The sequence below is a fragment of the Diceros bicornis genome, chromosome 23 (genome assembly GCF_020826845.1).
Source record: "Diceros bicornis minor isolate mBicDic1 chromosome 23, mDicBic1.mat.cur, whole genome shotgun sequence".
NCBI lineage: Eukaryota > Metazoa > Chordata > Mammalia > Perissodactyla > Rhinocerotidae > Diceros > Diceros bicornis.
The window spans coordinates 27,391,468-27,412,575 of record NC_080762.1 but is presented as its reverse complement, the minus strand read 5'-3'; the positions used below and the strand labels follow the sequence as shown (position 1 = coordinate 27,412,575).

At 38.6% G+C, this 21,108-nt stretch overlaps 1 protein-coding gene across 2 annotated transcripts in view; it reads right to left on the bottom strand.

Moving 5' to 3' along the window:
* PDSS2 (decaprenyl diphosphate synthase subunit 2) overlaps positions 1-19,759 on the bottom strand; it is a 288,128-nt gene extending 268,369 nt beyond the window's left edge. For both annotated transcript variants that reach the window (XM_058566522.1, XM_058566523.1), the window contains exon 1: positions 19,196-19,759. In XM_058566522.1, the coding sequence (XP_058422505.1) occupies positions 19,196-19,491 (296 nt within the window). In that variant the 5' untranslated portion in view covers positions 19,492-19,759. The remainder of the gene's footprint in view (positions 1-19,195) is intronic.
* Positions 19,760-21,108: the final 1,349 nt, after the last annotated feature.

Genomic DNA, 21,108 nt, shown 5'->3' with positions numbered 1-21,108 from the left:
GCTCCCAGGACTGCCCTCTATGGGGCAAGAGACCGTATCCTCACCATTTAACAAATGAATCCACTATTCTAACATATATTCAAAGTCAAAGACATTATTTTTTTAATTTATCCAATGAAATAGTAAAAATCATCCAGGATGGAAAAGCTCTACCCCAGTTTTTCCCTAAGTTGACCAGGTATATTCATCAGTATTTTAAAAGTTAGATTAAAATGCTGGGGCCAAGACCACCAACTTCTAGATATTCATTTCTGGAGCTCCTTTCTATGTACTCATAAAATTGTACGATGTATACACTGTTGTCGCACTTGTTTTTAGTCACGGGTACTACAGAATAAAAAGTATGTGAGGAAATATTCAATACTTAAAAATAATCAAACTACATAAAAATCCTTTTAATAAAAGCTTTGTATATACTGTAGTATTAGTCCTGTGAAACTAAATGACATTCCTTTTAAATACACAGCAACATAAAAGAAATAGCCTAAAGTTAGAGAGAAATGTCGAGGAAGTAGAAGATTCGTGAGGATTTTTACTCTGAGGATAAAATAAATTTTATTTATTTTTTAATATTTAACAATTTAAGATATAGAAAGCATGTGTCACAAAGCCCCATAATTATTAAACATTACAAAGAATATGTTCATGCAAATTATCACTGTTGGAAAAAGTTAAAACATTACCGCTAAGTTTTTAGAGTATGATACAATGTTCACTAGACCTATCTCTAGCCTCATAATTCTGGAAGTAAAACCAATTCAGTTTGCTATAAAAAAAGAAAAAAAATCTTGGGAGCAAATGAAATAACCTTCCAAGGAGATTCTGAAAGAATGGTAATTTTTAAAGCTATTTTTAAATATTTGTTAAAATGAAGTTTCAGTACATGAAAACAGAAAAAAATGAAAGGCTTTGAAGAGCCTTTGGTGAGTCATAGGAAGAAAACCAAATCCAGCTGCACTCCATAAACTAAAGATTTGTATCTAGAACATCGAATAAGCTTTAAATCAGAAACAACTATCTGAATGGTTAACATCTAGTAGTTATTTTAAAAACCTACTCTAGGGTAGCTATTTTTGGAAAAACATTCACTAAACTCTTCAAACCACAAGCACAGATGAATATTTTTTGGTAACTAAAGGGCCTCCAAGGTGTTTAAAACACACACACACACACAAAAAGATTCTGAATGCTACAGAAGAATAATGAAGGGACAATTATAGAATATAGTATTTTGAAAAGCAGTTGGCAATATAGTAGTAATGAGCAATATGTGAAGAGAGATGTGGGCATCTGAATCCTAATTCTCTAGAATCTAAGCACAAAGAATTAAGTATAATAGCACTTAAAAACTTACGATCAATTTATCCCTATTAACTGGGCCCAGAATTAAGAACACAGACTAGTCAGTATTCTTCAACCTTGAGTAATATATGGTATGTTTTTAAAGAGTAAAAATTCAGTCATCCAGTATTCCCTTAGGTGACTTTTAGCAAAATATTAAATATGTATAAACATAAAAATTATAAACACTGTATGGTTATAGCTCTTATATAACAAAAATAAATATAATCACAAACTGAATACAAAACTTATTCAAATTGGCATTAATTTACTATGACAGATGACGGTACTTGACTGAAACTAAATTGTGATTCCCAATAGGAAAATGGTTCTGTCATGGTAGGTTCTTTGGAATAAGGGAAGCCTATGGTGAAGATGCTATTCTCTTACCACTTTTTCTATTCAAACTACATAAACTTTTATTCATATAACATACTGCTGTTATTATGTCTCCTAATTGGGCCCAGAAGATTCTCTCTTCACTTCTGACACAAGAAATAGACTGGTGAGGGGCACACCACAATCATTACTATCACTTTAGTGGCTGTTGTTGCCAGGGCTAAGGATTTTGGTGGAAGAGATTACAACTGAAATGGACTCCCTGAACTCAGGAAGTGACAGGAAGAGCCCTGGGGAGGCTGGGTCCAGGTGGTAGCAGTAACTGCCAGAAGCAAAGTGGCCATGGTGATCCTAAGGGGCAGCAAGGATATGAGAATATTAGGTCATCTCAGGCTTTGTTGTGGTAGGCAGAAATCCCTGTCTAATTAATCAGATCCAAGAATTCAAATCAACAGGCATCCCACTAAGATCTGTTTTGATTTAATAACCCAAAACAAACAACTCCAGGTCTAGTGAACAGAGACTCCTCTGAGACTCTATAGTAGACAGTCATGGCCTCTCACCCAAATCTGAGACCCACAGTTCTTGAATGAAGAGGAGGCCAAATCCCCTGTGGAAGATTTTTTTTCCCAAATGGATCTCTGGCCATTTATCCAGGTAATCACGAGCTGGCACAAGGGAGATACCCAATCCTCTTGACAATTAACTACCTACTAGCTCTGAGCTAACATTAATTCTTAGGAATTAAGAATACCACTGGTCCCTGAGTCAAACTGACTATGAGAGTCATGTATGGCGGTGGAGTTCTAACTCAACCCCTTCTCACAGTTGTCATCGTGAAAGCTCCAACACATCCTAGTTTCCAAATATTCCCCCAAACTGACAGAATCCCCATAATGGCTCCCTGGCTCAGGAGGAAGCAATATTACGGCAAGAAGTGCAAAGTAGAAGCTGATCAAATTCCCTTTCCTAATCAGAATCACTGCATTTCTAGGGGAAATTTTCTAAAATTTTTGAAGGAAAGGTGAGATATGAGACAAAGAGGTAATAGGTTCTGGGTGGAGTATCACTTGCTTAAATAGCAGGTGTACATACTGCCTTCCTTACTGTACAGGCAAGTCAAAAGATGCCTCCACCTAAAATGATGTTGTATTGAACCTGTGAAAAGCCCCAGTGAATACAGCACAGCCCCCTAAGGTTTTGGAACAAGGCGATGGCCTTTTCAGGAAGCAACTGAAGCAACTATTTCCTTCTGAGAAACAGATCCTGGCTTGCTATTGGACTCTGGTGAAAACTGAACAGAAAACATTAAGTGATCATGCAATCTAGCAGTTCATCATTAATTGTTATTGGATGCATTTAGTTATAAATTCCAGCAGGCCATCATCAAGGAAAACAGGTGCAGGCCCAAAGAGGATCTAAAGGCACATTTAAGTTGCATATCAGATCACTTACACTTCCTATGAATGTCTGTACCCTGCTACATGCCACCTCTCCCTCAAGCTGCACCTATGGCTTCATGAGGACTACCCTATGACCAGTAAGCTTAGGACTGAGGGGGAAAAATTCCTCCCTGGTTACAGAAAGACCTGAACAATACATTAGCACCAGCTGCAAGTATACTATTGCTACATGACAACGCCATCCAGGGGTGATCCAGAGAATAAGCTGAGAAGAGAAATCCTCCCCGTGGGGAGGACCTAAAGCAGTACATCTCATTGTTCACTTTGCCTGGAAATAACATGAGGCCCGAGGTCAGGATCTACATGCCAATTTCTAGCATGTCTAATAGACCGGCTGAATGATCAGGACAAGGAAGGAACATGTCTGGATGACTAGTGACAAGGTGATGTGGGGAATGGATATTTGGATAAATCTCTGGGAATGGGACCAGCATCTGAGAATATCTGTGTTCCAAGTGACTTCTCAACAAAACTACCATCATTGAGAAGAGGCTCTTAATAAGCAGATGCACAGGGTGACTGTTATTGTCAGTGTGGGCTATTCTCCTTATCTAGTCAACTCAGTACTTCACAAAGCAGTAGTGGTGGCAGATAATGGTGGCTATGCATGTGCTCAACAACAGGGATTTCCTCCCACCAAGGCTGACCCAATGGCTGTCACTGCTAAGTGTCCCTATATGATACCCTCCTTCAGACAAACCATTTACCTCACAAGGAATAGACTCCAGCGACCCTTTTCATCCTAGAGAGGTGAGCAATTTGTTTGCTTCAGAAGACACATTTATTCTGTGTTTGGATGTGATTTCCCTATCATGCCATTACCAATACTACTATCTGTGAACTTACTTGTGTGCTAGCATAATACCCTATGAACAGTGCCTCTGACGAATAAAATCAATTCCCAGAAAAAGTAAGGCAACTAGCTAGTGACCATCGGCTTCTCTACTCTTAACATGTACCTTCCCATCTTCCAGAAGCAGCCAGGCCCACACAATGGTAAAATAGCCTATGACAACATAGACAGGGCTCCAGCTGGGAGTTACCACGCAGGGAGGCTGGGCTATTGCTGCAAAATGCAGCTTATGAGCTAAGCCAGCACTCTTCCATTTGGGTACTAGATGTGATACTTCTCACAACTACAGTTAATGACCTCTCAAAATTTTGTTTCCTGTCTCTAAGACTAGCAGCTGCTAAACGTTTCTGTGCCCAAGGAAAGAATGCTTCCACCAAGAGATACAATAATGGTGTGTCTGAACTGGAAGGTGAGATTGCTACCTGGCTCATCATGCCAGAAAGGACAAAAGAGACACTTAAATAGAGTGATATATCAGATACCAAGAGGGCATATGGATACTGGCATACAGTGGGAGCCGGGAGGAGTATGGATGGCATGGAGGAAATGTTCTGGAGTGCTTCCATAATAATGCATAATTAAAGACTACTGCAATTCTATATAGGCTGGGCCACCAATGGCTTAACCCTTCAGGATGAAGCCATGAATCAACCCATCAGGCAAAGAACCTTGACCAGCTGAAGTCATGGCCATTTGCAGAAATAATCCAAATTCCTTGTTTGATGTGTATATTAGCTAGGACCAGGTATTACTGATTATGACATAAAACTCAAAACAATAGTTTAAGCACTAAGAAGTGTATTTCTTTCTCATGTAAAAGAAGTCTGGAGATGGGTAACGCAGAACTGTGTGGAAACTCCACAAAGATATTATGTTCCTTCCTACTCTCTAGTCTACCATCCATAGGGTGCGGCACTCGCCCTCATGGTCAAAAATGGCTTCTAGAGCTCCAGACACCACATCAGCATTCAAAGCAGCAGGATGAAAAAAGGGACACAGAAGGGTAGGCCCCCTCCCTTTAGCAGACTTCCCAGAAATTCCATGTACTTCCACCAACATCTTTTTGGCCAGAAATTAGTCACAGAACCACATCTCTTTTCCAAGGTAGAGAGCAGGAAAGTTGAGAAAGGCAACCAGCAGTCTCTGCCAAGGTGTGTTAATAGTTTTTGGTGTTTCCTTTGCCTTACTATTTCCTCTGCCTATATAGGTGTGACAGTAGTGGGCAATTTACCATTTAGCCCACAGGTTGAAGAATATAAAAACTGGATCACAATACAATTAGAAGAAGACTGAATTTATGCCAACATGGATCAGGAAAAGAATGGAATTATTTACATTAAAATAAAAGGTTATATTATATCTGTTATTTTAGCTCAACTGTTGTTGTTGAAGCCAAATATCAGCTCCCTCCGTTAAATCAACTCCACTTAAATAGAAACATCTAGTCTGTATTCAGATTATCAGCATTTTGGTGGCCATATTTAAGCTAAGGCTCGATTTTTGTCGTTATTTTCTGTTTCCTGATTTTTGCTAATCCTCGCATGAAATAATGTAACATTTATAGTCTATTTTTAAAATGTCATTTTTAAGTATATGTTACTTGCCAACTGTGTTTTTAGGGCATTGGTTTTGCAAAAGAAGAGTAATACTTGTGGTAGACAGAATTCTAGGATGACCCCCATTGACCAAAGCCATTGAATTACCCTTGCATTTAATGTGATTGGGACCTCTGAATATGAGGGGATTTCACTCCCATGATTAAGTTATGTTAAATGGCACAAACAAAAAGTAACTTGACATTTTTAGAGAATGCAGGAAAGTTAATTAGCTAAGAAAATAACATTTGATGATTTTCTTAATCCAGAAGAAAAAGAGATAAAATAGTATAAAATCCATAACTCACTTTTTTCATCAAATTATTATTTAATTTAGCTATAATTGACAAGACAAATTGTTGGGACTGGCTATTGACGAATTTTGAGAATACATCGTCACAATTTTTTGTTCCTGAGTAGAAGTTTAAAAAGAATACCTTGAGCTTGCTGAAATTGCTTTAGATTTTTTCTTGTTCTCATCAATATATTCTGTTAGATTTGTTTCTCCTATGAGTGATAATAAAATAAAACATAGAAACTGTTTAAAAAAAAAAAAAAAAAGAAGAAGACTGAACATCACTCAAGTCCTAGACTTGATAATGAGTTATTTCTTTGGGGAGGTGGTATGTTTTTAGTATGAATGATCAATTACATCATTTTAGGTGGAGGCATCTTTTAAAATGTCTGTACAGTAAGAAAGTGGGGAGGGGAGGCAGCAAATTCAAGCAAGGGGTGTCCTGCCCAGAATCTGTTCCCCCTCTGTCTCATAACAATATTTCACTTTTCTTTTAGTGGAATTCCTTTCCCTTCTTCTGTGAGATCTGAGTAGGCCTGAAATACAGTAGTTCACCACACAACTGACCAAAGGAGTGGCCAATGGTCCAAGTACATTAGGTATAAGATGAAAGAAAGACCAAATAGGTCTTTTCTCAGAGGAATTTGAGCCTTGACAGGCCACATAAGAATGAAAGGCAGCCAGAGCCAAAACTTCCTGACAACAGTGCTGTATTGTAGAGGAACTGTCCATAAATTCCTGCTACCAATATCCCTTAGAGCTTCCCCAGTTCCCATTCTTCCTAAGGCCTGATTTTTTAATTCCCCCTTCAAAACTGTGATCTATCTAGTGTCCTTTCAACAAATTTCCTATTTTTGCTTAATCCAAAGTAAGTTTCTTTGTTTGCAAACAACACTCATAGATAGTCATGCACTGCCTAACAACGGGGATACGTTCTAAGAAATGTGTTGTTAGGTGATTTCGTCATTGCGTGAACATCATCGAGTGTACTTACACAAACCTACATGGTATAGCCTACTACAAACCCAGGCTATACAGTACTACTGTTATGAGACCACTGTCATATATGCGGTTGGCTGAAATGTCATTATGCAGTGCATGACTGTAATTCTACACCCCCTTCCAACCCCAGCTCCAGTGTCTACCTCCCTTAGGAGCACTTGACCCATTCCTAACTGCATTTTGGACATCTCCACATGCCACAAATACTTAGAAAATGTCCCCCTACACTCTACACCCAAATATGCTTCTCCTCCTGTATGCCCTGTATCTCAATATACTCAATTACTCAACTTACTTAAAATCTGTTCTCCTACTCTCGAAATTACCGAGTCCTGTCAACTCCACTTTGCAAATGCACCTTGAATCCATTCTTTCTACTTCATCTCCACCACCATTGCCTAAGTTCATACCCCACCCTCATCCTCCTCTACCCCTAAGAACATCTTTGCAATTTTCAATATTCAACTCAAATCAACTCATTGAGACTTTCTTAATTCATTAGCCCCCTGCCCACTGGACCACTCTATTCTTTGTGTAATCATTTTACATGGAAACACTTTTAGCCTAATATGTGTAACACCTATTGCACTTATTATTTTATGCATTATTTCCCTTATTTGAATATAAATCCTGGTGAGGAGTGGGGGAAGCGGTTCAGTATCTGGTGTTCTTTGTATCCCCTAGTATTAAGCACAGGACCTTGCCATTAGGAGACACTTAACTAGCTGCTGAAAGAAGAAATGAATGGAAGAATGAAACTGGACTCCTATTTTACACCACTGACAAAAATGAACTCGAAATGGATTAAAGACTTAAATGTAAGACCCAAAACTGTAAAACTCCTAGAAGAAAACAAGGAAAAACCTCCTTGACACTGGTCTTGGCAATGATTTTTTGGCTATCACAACAAAAACCAAGGAAACAAAAGCAAAAATAAACAAGTGGGACTATATCAAACTAAAAAGCTTCTGTACAGCAAAGGAAACAATCAACAAAAATGAAAAAGCAACCTACAGAATGGGAGAAAATATTTGCAAATCATATATCTCAATAGCAAAAAGCCCAAATAATTCAATGAAAATATGAGCAAAGGATCTGAAAAGACATTTTTCCAAAGAAAACACACAAATGGCCATCAAGTACATGAAAAGGTACTCAACACCACTAATCTCTGTACACTTTAAATATATATAAATTTATTTGACAACTTTACCTTAATGAAGCTGGGGGCAGGGAGGAGAAATGAAAAGACCGTAGCAATCTTCTGCTCCAGTTTTTCTTTTTTGCAATCCACAAGCTTCACAGCTGCAAAAGTCAGCTTTCAAAAAGGAATATCTATTCAGGTCTCTCTACTATTTAACCTTTATAGTTTAATTTTCATGTATAGGTACAAGATCCATTTCAAGGTAATTGTTCTTTATGGTATGAGGTAAGGACTAAGGTTCTTTTCTTTCCCCCAGCACCATTTGCTGAAAATACTATCCTTTGCCCATTGAATTACCTGGCTACCTTTGTCAAAAATCCAGTGACCATATACATTTGGGTCCATTTCTGAACTCTCCGTTTGGTTATATTGATGTATATGTCTATCTTTACGTCAATCCCACACGGTCTTTCTTATTGTAGTTTTATAGGAAGTCTTGAAATCATGTAATGTAAGTGCTACCACATTATCTTTCAAAATTGGCTATTCTAGATCTTTGCAATCACAGGTGAATTTTAGAAGCAGCTTGTCAATTTTGACAAAAAATTATGTGCAGGAATTTTGATTGGAATTATGTGAAATCTATCAATGGATTTGGAAAGAACTGACATTTTAATAATATCAACTCTTCCAATCCATGAACATGGTATATTTAGGTCTTATTCGATTTCCTCATCAACGTTTTATAGTTCTCAAAATATAGATTTTGTATATATTTTGTTAAATTTATCCCTCAGCATTTCACGTCTTTTGATACTACTGTAAATAGTACTGTTTTGTAAATCTATTTTCCAACTGTTCATTGATAATATATAGATATATAATTGATTTGTATATTTTGACATTATATCCCTTAGTCTTGTTATACTTGCTTATTAGTTCTAGTAGCTTTTTTGTAAATACCTAAGGATTTTCTAGCATGTGATGTTATTTAGTAATTAAGACTTGCTTTTCTTTTCTAATCCAATATGCCTTTAATTTCTTTTTCTTGACTGGCTAGAACTTCTGGTAAAATTTTGAATAGAAGGGGTGAGGGAGAACATCCTTCTCTTGATTCCCATTCTAGGCGGAAAGCATTCAGTCTTTCACCATTAAAAATAACATTAGCTATAATTTTTCATGGATCCTCTCTGTCAGGTTAAAACGAGTGCCTATTGCTACGTCCTCAGTTCACTTATCTTTTCTTCTTCAGGGTCTAATCTGCTACTGAGCCAGTCAAGATAATTTTTCCGTTTATATATTGAACTTTTAGTTATATAAGTTATTTTTTGAAGTAACTATGAAGACGTTATATTTGATATATATTTTTTCCGTCACTTTTTTCATTATTCATGCTTTCCTTTAAACACTTGAGCATAGGGGCCAGCCCGGTGGTGCAAGCGGTTAAGTGCGCGCACTCCACTGCAGCGGCCCAGGGTTCGCCGGTTCAGATCCTGGGTGCGCACCGACGCACCACTTGTTAAGCCATGCTGTGGCAGCATCCCATATAAAGTAGAGGAAAATGGGCACAGATGTTAGCCCAGGGCCAGTCTTCCTCAGCAAAAAAGAGGAGGATTGGCATTGGATGTTAGCTCAGGGCTGGTCCTCCTGACTAACTAACTAAATAAATAAATAAATAACTAAATAAATAAATAAGTCCATCATTTCTGTCTCTTATGGATCTGTTTCTACCGACTGATTTTTCTCCTGGGTATGGGTCATATTTTCCTGCTTCTTGAAATATACTGTAATTTCTTATTGAATGTTGGATATTGTCTTATTTTGTTGGTGAGTGTCTGGATTTTATAGTCTTCTTTTAAAGAGTTTTGGTATGCTTTGGCAGGCAGTTCAGTTACTTTTGGGTCAGCTTGATCCTTTTGAGACTTGCTGTTTAGCTTTGTTAGGGAGGTTCTAGAGTCAGCTGTACTCTAAAGCTGGTTTATCCTCACTACTAAGGCGTTAATTTTCTGGGGTCTCTATTGAGTGCCCAGCTGTTCAATGAGGTCTCTTCCCAGTTAGAACTTGAATGTCTCCCAGCTTTGTGAGAACTCTTGAGAACTGTACAGCTTATAGCTCCCCAGCCTCATGGAGTTTTATCCTATGCATGTGCTGCTTAATTTTCAACAACAGAATCAAGATTTCTGGAGGCTTTCTCTGCATGCTACCTCTTCTTCTGTGTTCTGTCCCACAATTTCCAGCTGCCTCAGCCTCTCCAAAATCTGATCTGTCTCCTCAATTCAGCAATACCACCATCCTCTGCTTGAGTTTCCCCTCTCTGTGCTGCTATTTGGAAAGTTATCTCTCAGCAGAAAGCCAGAGTGATCATAGTTCTCAACACATTTGTTTTCCCTTTCAAAGGGTTCAAAATTCTGTGTTCCTGTACTCTAAGCAGAATATAGGTATTTCATATATTTTATCCAGTTTTAAGGCAAGTCTAGCATTAGTTACTCTATCTTGGCAGAAGTAGACATTTCCAACCTATCCTTTTTGCCTCATCCCATTCCATCCCATGTTCAGCTCACACCAAACTACTACTTCCCTACCCTTTGCTAAGCAATTCCTTGTGCCTTAATTTCTTTCCTTGCCTTGGTCATTTCCTTCTTATCCAACATGACCCAACTCTTATGTCATCTCACCTTTGAAAGTCTTCATTCAATTTTCTGTAGACAGAGATTTTTTCCTCCCTCTCTGTCTCTACAGCATATTGTTCACACTTACTATAGCATTTATCCCAAGGTCCTCTTGACTATTTGCATGCCTCCTCACTAAAATGAATTTCTAATAATAATGTTAATTGCTAACTTTTGGATACTTTCTATGTGCCACGTACTGTTCTAAGCACTTTACCCATATTACACATTTAATCTTCATAAAACCCTAAGATATAGATACTATTATTATTCTCATTTTACAAATGAGGAAACTAAGGCACAAAGAGAGGAAGTAAATTGCCTGAGATCACATAGCTTGGTAGTGGTAGAGCCAGGATATGAATCTGAGCAGTCTGATTCCAGAGCTCATGCTCACTATACTGTCTCTCATGAATTCCTGAAGGGCAGCAACTATGTCTTATTCTTGTTTGTACACCCCATGCCCAGAGCACCTCAAATATTTGTGGAATGAATTAAAATTTATAATTTTCTCCTAGTCATCCAAAACACAGTCCTTCATAAGAAATGTAGGTTTTCAGTCAGTAATTACAGAATTGAATCTAGAAACGGTCTTTCATAAACATGGAAGAGACTAAAATTAAATTTCTAATAATAAATTCAAAGAACTCTGAAGAATTTTACCATGCAAAAAAGACTAATAAGGCTTTTTAAGTAGCTAAGTAACTGTAGCGAACTCAGCCAGGAAGAAAAAGTCTCTACCAAGGAATCAATACTCCCTAAGAGAGAGACTAAATGTCATAATTTGTCACCAATAAATGCATACTAAATTAATCTCATCTATCTAAATCTGAGGTAGAGATCAGAGTGTTTTGAAAGCAAAAGAGTATTTAAACAAAAATTTAATCCTAAGAGCCAAATCTGTCAAGAGTAATCAATGAAAACAAATAAAGCCACATTGCTCAGTGAAATCAGCTATGTTTAAACAACAAAAATTTAACCAATTCTATATTTAAAAAAGTATTAGTCATCATCTTTGAAACAATTAAATGTCCTCCATATGATTATTAAAAGCATTTAAGTTCTTGACAGTAGACAGTATATGAAGGGAATTTATAAAAGCTAAAACTACTTAACTTGAAAAAATTATGATTTATACGAAAAACAAAAATATATATTTTGCACAAGTAGATAATTACATTTAATTAGCAGGATAGTAATGGACCACAGGGTGCAAGTTGTACTGGGAGAAAGTGGAGGTTGCTGCATTGCTGCTACCTTTAGCTTTTCCTGCTCTACCAACCTATATCACACATCTGGGCTTCTACTCCATCCTACAGACCACAGTCCGGCTTGGACAGGTCAACAATCCCTCATCCAAAGTCCTTGAAACTAAATGTCTTTCAGAACTCAAAATGTTTCTGATTTTATGACGATGCATTTTACCCAGCAATCCAGCAGGATCTGGGAAAGCACCCTGAAATCAAACACATTAATATTTCTGCAGCAAAATGCATGAATATTCACATTAAGTGAGATGAAAGATTATAAATAACCTCACATCAGTTCAGGTCAGATTTATGAGTCTAACAAAAAACATTCTGTTTTCTGAGCTTTTAGGGTTCTCAAATCGTAGGAAAAGGACTACAGATTTGTATTATTACCACATTGCATTCAATCTGCTCACTCCCAGCCTGAGGACCGATAATGGCTTCCTTACTTGCCATATTCAGTTACAACACTAATTTCTACACTAGTCTAGAATTGGCAATACCCTTGGAAATCATTTAGTCAAACTCCTTACTTCATTGCTTAGGAAACTAAAGTCCAGAGAGATGGAATAACTTGCCTAGGGTCACACTGTTACCTACTGATAGAGATGAAACTAGAACTACAGGTCTCCTGTCTCCCAGGCCTACTGTTCGTTCATTCGTCGTTTGTCGTTCATTTGTTCATTCTCTCGCGCACGCGCTCTTTCGATTCAAAGCGATTTTTTTTTAGCTTTTTAAAATAATGAAATAACTATAGAGTCACAGAAAGTTGCAAAAATAGTACAGAGTCCTATGTATCCTTCATCCAGCTCCCCCCAATATATAGCCGTAGTACAATATCAAAACCAAAAAATTAACATTGGTACGTTAGTGTTATCAAAACTACAGACCTTAATCCATTTTCAGCATTTTTTTTAACCTGCATTCATTTGTGTGTGTAGGTGTATATAGTTCTATGCAACTTTATTCCATGTATAGATTCATGTAACTATTATCAGAATCAAGATATCAAACTGTTCCATCACCACAAAATACCTCTTTGTATTTACATCCCTCCCTGCTCCCCACACTATCCCTGACTCTAGCAACCACTAATCTCTTCTCCATCTCTACAGGTTTGTCATTTTGAGAATGTTATATAAATGGAATCATACAGTTTGCAAACTTTTGAGATTGACTTTTTCTCTACTTGTAGTAAAATACATGTAAAATTTACCATCTTAACCATTTTTAAGTGTACGGTTCAGTAGTGTCAAATAGATTCACATTGTTGTGCAACCAATCTCCAGAGCTTTAAAATCTTGCAAAACTGAAACTGTATACCCATTAAACAACAACTCCCATCTTCCCCTCCTTCCAGCCCCTGGCCACCACCATTTTACTTTCTGTTTCTGTTTCTCTGAATGTGACTACTCTACCAACCTCATATAAATGGAATCATATAGTATTTGTCTTTTTGTGGATAGCTTACCTCATTTAGCATAATGTCCTCAAGGTTCATTCATGTTGTAATGTGTGCCAGAATATCCTTACTTTTTAAGGCTGAATAATATTCCATTATACGTATATACTGCATTTTTTTAATCCATTGATCTATCGACAGACATCTGGGTTGCCTCCACCTCTCAGCTATTGTGAATGTTGCTATGAACATGCGTGAACAAATATCTCTTTTGAGACCCTGCTTTCAATTCTTTTGGCTATATACCCAGAGGTAAAATTGTTGGATCATATGGTAATCCTATTTTTAATTTGTTGAGGAATGAGACTCACTTTTTTCACTGCGCATAATTCTTTTGAGATTCACCCAGGTTGCTATGAATAAATCATTTCTTTTCATTGTTGAGTAGCATGTGGTATAGATGTACCACAGTTTGCTCAACCATTCACCACTGAATGACACATGGGTTGTTTCCAGTTTTTAGCTATTACAAATAAGCCTGCTATAAACACTCATGTATATATATATATATATATTTTTTTTTTGTGAGGAGATCAGCCCTGAGCTAACATCCGCCAATCCTCCTCCTTTTTTGCTGAGGAAGACGGCCCTGGGCTAACATCGGTGTCTATCTTCCTCCACTTTATATGGGACGCCGCCACAGCATGGCTTACCAAGCAGTGCGTCGGGGCGCGCCCGGGATCCGAACCAGCGAACCCCGGGCCGCCGCAGCGGAGCGCGCGCACTTAACCGCTTGCGCCACCGGGCCGGCCCCTCATGTATATATTTTGACATAAGTTTTTATTTCTTTGGGATAAATGCTCAGGAGTGTAATTGTTGGGTTGTATGGTAAGTGTATGTTTAATTTTATAAGAAATTGCCAAGCTGTTTTCCAGAGTTGCTGTACCATTTTTACATTCCCATCAGCAATGTATGATTGCTAGTTTCTCTGCATCTTCACCAGGACTTTGAACTGTCAGTATTTTTTATTTTAGCCATTCCAATAGGTATGTAGCAGAATTTCACCTTGGTTTTAATTTACATTTTTCTAATGGCTAATAACGTATCATATGCTTACTCGCCATCTTTTCATATGCTTACTCGCCATCTTTATATGCTCTTTTTGCCCATTTTCTAATTGTATTGTTTGTTTTCTTACCACTGAGTTTAGAAACTTCTTTATATATTCTAGATACAAGTCCTTCTTCAGCTATGTGATTTGCAAATATTTTCTCCCTGTCTGTGGCTCATCTTTTCATCCTATTAACAAGGTCTTTTGCAGAGCAAAGTTTTTAATTTTGATGAAATCCAATCATTGATTTTTTTTCTCTTATGGAATGGGTTTTTGGTGTCAGGTCCAAGAACTGTTTACCTAGCCCTAGGTCCCAAAGATCTTCTCTTATGTTTTCTTCTAAAAGTTTTATAGGTTTGCATTTCACATTTAAATCCTTTCACATTGATTTCACAATGATCCATTTTACACTGATTTTTTTTTAATATTATGTGAAATTTAGGTCAAGGTTCATTTTTTTGGCTATGATTTCCAATCGCTCCAGCACCATTTGTTGAAAAGACTATCCTCCCTCCACTGAATTGCTTTTGCACCTCTGTCAAGAATCAATTGGCTATATTTGTGTTGATCTATTTCTAGGTCTCTATTCTGTTCTATCGCTCTGCCTGTTCCTCTGCCAATACCACACCGTCTTGATCAATGAAGTTATATATAAGACTTAACATTAGGCAGAATGTTTCTCCCACTTTTTTTTCCCCAAAATTGTTTTAGCTATTCTAGCTCCATTTCATGCTGCTCATTTTACTTTACTGCACTGCTTATCCTTGGTTTTAAGGTCCTCCACCTAGCAGAGGGATGACAGACTGAGAAAGAAAGGAGAAAAAAGAATCATGAAGGAAACAATATGTAATATACTACCACCACCCTAAAATATTACCCATGTAATTTCTATCCATCCATCCTAATGACACCTCAATTTCTTCATGAAAGTTCTCTATTATTCCAGGCTACTTCAGTATCTCTAAATATAATAGCTAATATACTTCTACTATTCATTAGCCACAAGTCATTTACTTCCTTCTGTTATACATTTATATACTTATTTGTGTCAACAAAATGTCTGTTCATCAAGGGACATGGTCCATGTTTTAGACTTCTTCATATTCCTCCATAAAAATTCAATAAACATTGAATTAATTAATTGAGGATTATTTATCTAATTGAAACATAAAACAGAAAGATCCTAGAATATCTAGAAGAACAAAGGTAAAAAATTAGCTAATTGCTACATTGTTCCTAGTAATACGATCCTTATCTCCCCACATCTCAAGATTTTAAATTTAATCTCACTTCTGAGTTAAACTGTCAAAGAGTGTAATTCTAGGCTCTTTTCCTTTTCTTGATGGGATGGCTTAGGTAAAAAAGAGAAGGTAGTGAATAATAAACTATGATGATTTCCTTTTTTTCTCTTGCTGTTTGCCCAAAATGTCACCATTCATCTAAATTTTAGGGCTATTAAACATGATTCATCCCTAACATACTGTATAGATTTACCCAAAAAGTAAAATAACCCAAAGGGTTAGAGTATTGATTTAAGTAAATAATAGAAACTCAGAATGTAAAATGAAACTATAAAAGAATTTACCAAGTCCAGTTTTCTATGTTCCTAACTAAATCAACTACAACAGGTCTTTGTGTCCTCTGGCTAACATGCTGAGTGAGAGCATCTTCCTCTTAATTATCAACGCTTTGCTGACAAGATTTCAACAAAGTAAAGTGTACAACATTTGGAAAAATATAGCTGCTTAATCCATGTTTTTAGCTATAATTTACAATAACCACAGTCTGCCTACCTTATGGATCAAATGCCTATTCCTTTGCTAAAACAGATATATACACGACTCTCTCCTCCAAAGTTTTTTGTTCATTGGCTGCCTGTGAGTTTAGATTGTTTAAATAATTTGCAACACAGTATCAGAGTAAATGTTATGAAACTATATGCAGATTAGTTCTTTCTTTTCTTACAAAATAAAGCAATTCATACATGTTACCACAACAGCTTTGCTGAAACTTATTTTGTTCCTCTCCAATTCTTTCACTGTAGTATGGGACTAGGTAGCAAGGGAAGGCTCCAATCAGGCAAGTTTCAGAGCTATTACTCTTACAAACTTTCACCTAGTATGTCTCTGGAGGCTTCAGAAGAGATCTTCTCCAAGACCCCATCTGATACTTTGGCAACTAAGTAGATGAACTGTAATTCTCAGAATATACACATTAATAAGGCTCTTTCTAGCTCTTGCACTTTTGACTTCAACGCTTTATTACAGAGACTATAATACACACAATGCATATATTACTACAACCCCCACTACCAACACTAACATTCCCACCACATACAGAGAAACCTACTATTTGATTAGCAAAAATTAAGAAACTTCATGGTTCCAGTGCTGTGAGAATGTGGAGTAATCATTTGCTCCTGAGAGTATAAACTGGTACAACCACTTTGGAAAACAATCGGTATTATCTACGAAAGCTGAATATGTGCATACACTCTCTCAAGACAAGTACACCAGGAGACACGTGCAAGCATATTTACAGTAGCATTTTTCATAACACCAAAAAATGCAAACAACCCAAATTCTGATTGAAAGAAGACTGTGGCATATTCACACAATAGGATTTCATACACCGGTGAAAAACTAATGAAGTACAGTTAAACACAACATGGATAAATCTTAGAAAAACGATGCATAAAAAAAGCAAGTCACAGGAGATTATATGCAATAAACTACCATATTTATAAATTTCAAAAATGAGCAAAATTAAACATGTTATTATTTAGGGAAACACTCATGTAATTTTAAAAAGGAAAAACAAACACAAAATCCAGTAAAGTGGGGGTCAGGGAGATGGACTGGGGAATACACAGATAGCTTCAACAGGATTGGTAAAGTTATAGTTCTTAAATTGGGTGGTAAACTCATCAGTTTCATTATTAAGCTTTAAAACATATATGTGTTTGTGTTTTGAGTGTGTATCATCTAGAATCTCTGGAGAACTAACATTTCAGCTACAGGACAAGTTTAGCCCACTCATATGATGACATTCCTGAAAACTGGGAACAATGCCAAGAAATAAAAGCACTTTACTATTGCTATTTGGTAACTTTTGTAGTAACAAATGACAGGTGTCTCAAAAAATCATAGCAGGGGGATAAGCAAGGAAGTGGGGGTGGCTATAAATGGGCAAGTGAGGGATCCTTGTAGTGATGGAAATGTTCTGTATCATGACTATATCAATGTCAATATTCTGCTTGTGATATTGTACTATAGTTGTGCAAGATGTTACCATTAGGAGAAACTGGATAATGGGTACACTGGATCTCCCTGTATTATTTCTTCCAACTGCATGTGAATCTATAATTATCTCAAAATAAAAGTTTATTTAAAAAAAAGAAACAGAGAAAAAGATAATTTTTGTCCAGGATTTCTCCATCATGCTACTACTGACATTTTGAGGCACATAATTCTTCATTTTGGCGCTGTCTTGCACATTGTAGGGTTTAACAGCATCCCTGGCCTCTACCCACTAAATGCCAGTAGCATGTCCCAGTTGTGACTACATCTCCATACATTGCCATATGTTGCTCCATTTGAGAACCACTGCTCTAGTCACAAAAGAGAAGAAGAGCTGTGGAAATGTTCCCAATAGAAGACTAAAGACATATGACAACTAAATGTAATATCTGATCCTAGGCCGGGTCCTGTATGAGAGGAAAGAATACTATCAAGGACATTATAGGGTCAATTAACAAAATTGGAATATCAATGGTAGATTAAACAAAAGTATTGTATCAATATTAAATGTGCCTAAATTGATTACTGTAATTTAGTTATGTAAAGAATATCTCTATGCTTAGGAAATGCACAATGAAGTATTTAAGGGTAAAGGATCATGATGTATGCAATCTACCCTCAAATGATTCAGGAAAAATATATATATGTACGTGAGTGTGTGTGTGTGTGTGTGTGTGTATATATATATATACACACACACTTTACATATGTGAATAATATGTATATGTATGTATATAATAAGTGAATCTGATTAAAGGGTATACAAGTGTGTTCTTCGTATTATTTTTATTCTTGCAACTTTTCAGTACGTTTAAAACTATCTGCAAATAAAAAGGTGGGTTTCTTTAAGTAGAAGCAAAAGTTGTGGTCCTTAAAATCCTCACGGCACGTTTCACATTGTAGTAGTCCAACATAAGTGATAAAAATCCCAAGAGGATAATGACTACTGACTGGATAAATTCCTACTTCAATCCTGGGACATTCGGTGGAAAGAGCTGTTTACCTTCAGCCTATCTCACCCTTCACATTCTTTCTCGAGATGACCTCTTAAATAAGGCGGAACCGAAAAAGAATCTATCCCCCTGTCAAAAGACCACTGCTAGAAAGTGACTCAACCCACATCCCTACTCGATTTCTTCACAAATCCCTGAGACATTTTCGTCCTCAATAGTTAAGAAGCAAAAACGCGAAAAGGGTACAAGTGTTTCTCAAAATAAAACCACTTATCCGCTCAGCTGACCAAATAGAGGATGAATGTTAACGTGAGTGGAGTAAAGAAGAGACAACAGTGAATGTCCAGAAGGGCTGAGGAAAGGAAGGGGTAAAAAGAGATAAGCTGGGTGCCAGTATGAGCAAGGCAAGAAAGGTGTGTCGGCCAGGAAAAAGGGCTCGAGTGGGTGCCAGAGTGGCAGGGGGAGAGGGAGCAGCTCACCTGGCTGTGGTAAGCAGAGGGTGCTGAGTTCCCACCAGCTTTCGCACCTCCATAGCGATGTTGCTGAGCTCGTCGCTCAGCAGGCAGCGGAGGCTCATGAAGGACGTGGGATAGCCCACGATCTTCTCTGCTTCTGACACCACTTGGTTCCAGTGGGCTGGGGACCTGGAGAACTGACCACGCCAGGAGCCCACCGAAGAGACTGTGTCGAGAGACGGGGGCCACCACAGGCGACGCGGGTGACCCGAGGCCCCGAGATAACGGGACAAGCGCAAAAGCCGCTGCCGAAGGCTCATAGTTTGGGTCTGGGAGTGTCAGGGACCTGGGGGGGTCCGGAGGTGGCGCGGGGAACAAACCAGGGGCAGAGGAAGAACTTGCAGGGACTACTTGGAAGCGGCGACTGTTGACCCTCAGAGGAGGGTGGGTTCCTGGAGCCGTGACCAGAAGGAACTTAAACTGCAGCTCTCTGCAGCCTGGGCTAGATATACAATAGCACCGGCTCAGCACTGCCCCCGGCCATCCGGGTAGAAACTACTGCCCCTGCCTAAATGGGGGACACCATATTGGAGGCGTGGAATGCGGCCTGCCGTAAAGATGGGGGCGGGCTGTACAGGAGCAAAGACTGTTCCCTACTTTACGGCGCAGCCGTGAACGCCTCGAAGGGGCGGGGCTTTGGCAGTGAACCCCGGAAGGTGAGGGATAGGGTGAAAGCCTCAGCTCCTCCCACCTATCCCCTTCCCGGATTCAGGCCTGAGAGGATCGCGGTTGCCAGGGATTGGGGTGGGTGGCGCAGAGTGGTCGTCCAGTGCCTGGAGTCTAGGCGGAGTCTGATTCATCGGAGCATTCCCAGCGTCCAGCACAGTGGGCACACATAAATATCTGAGTGGTGAACTAGGGTCGGTGTCTACCACTCTCTTTTCGCGGCCCCCTGCCCGGAAGGAAGGGCGGCGGGCAGAGGCGCCCGCTCCTCTGGGAAGCCTCCCGTAGCTGTCGGCCGCCAGCCCCTGGCAATGATAGTGGACCGGCGTGAGCGCGGCCCCGGGGCTTCGAGAGCTGTGGCCCACGGCTCTGGTGGGAGCAAAGTCCAGGCGTCGGGCTGAGCCCTCGTGCCCTCAGCTTCCAACCAGACGGAAGGCGGCGTGGCCCGGCGGAAAGAGTTCTTTTTCCCAAGGAATGTCCTCCATCCTTGTCCGAGTCACTGGCTCCTCGCTGACCCTCGGTTTCCCCCGTGTACAGCCCAGGCAGAACCAGCGGTGCCTCCACAGGGTGCGGAGAGGCCCGCGCCCAGCCTCTCTCTCGTCTTTAGAGGGAAGCTCTGCTCGCCATCCGGGATTCAAAACTATCACTGACCCTAGTGCTTTCTACTTATAGCTCATGTATTAATTCATTTAAATGCCCAAAACAACTCCATTAAGTAGATAGTGTTAGTATTCTCCATGTTTCATATGAGGAAACTGAGGCACAGCCAAGTCGTGTAAATTGCCCAAGGCAACACTAGGCAGAGATGTGAACCCAGGCAATCTGGTTCTGAATCCATGCTCTTAGCCACAACATTACATTGTCTAAGGGACAAGCTACCAACCTCTCTTTCTCCTCGTTGCTGAGGGAAAGCAGTGGTTATCGTTTCTGTAATGCCACCTTTTCTTTTTTCAGATATGTCAACATCCTTACCCTATTTTCATCACCCAAAACAAGTGTTAACAAACCCTGTTAATAATAAAAAATATATTACCCAATTTTACCCTCTTAAAAATAGCTTGTAAAACACTTTTCAACTTTCCAAAATTCTTTCAAATCCATGATTGATATTTTTTAATTTAACCATGCATAATATTGGTCTAGACTAAAGCTACATATAAAAATTTGGACTTAAAGGGCAAATTCAGGAGTAATTATTGACTTTGCAAAAAACA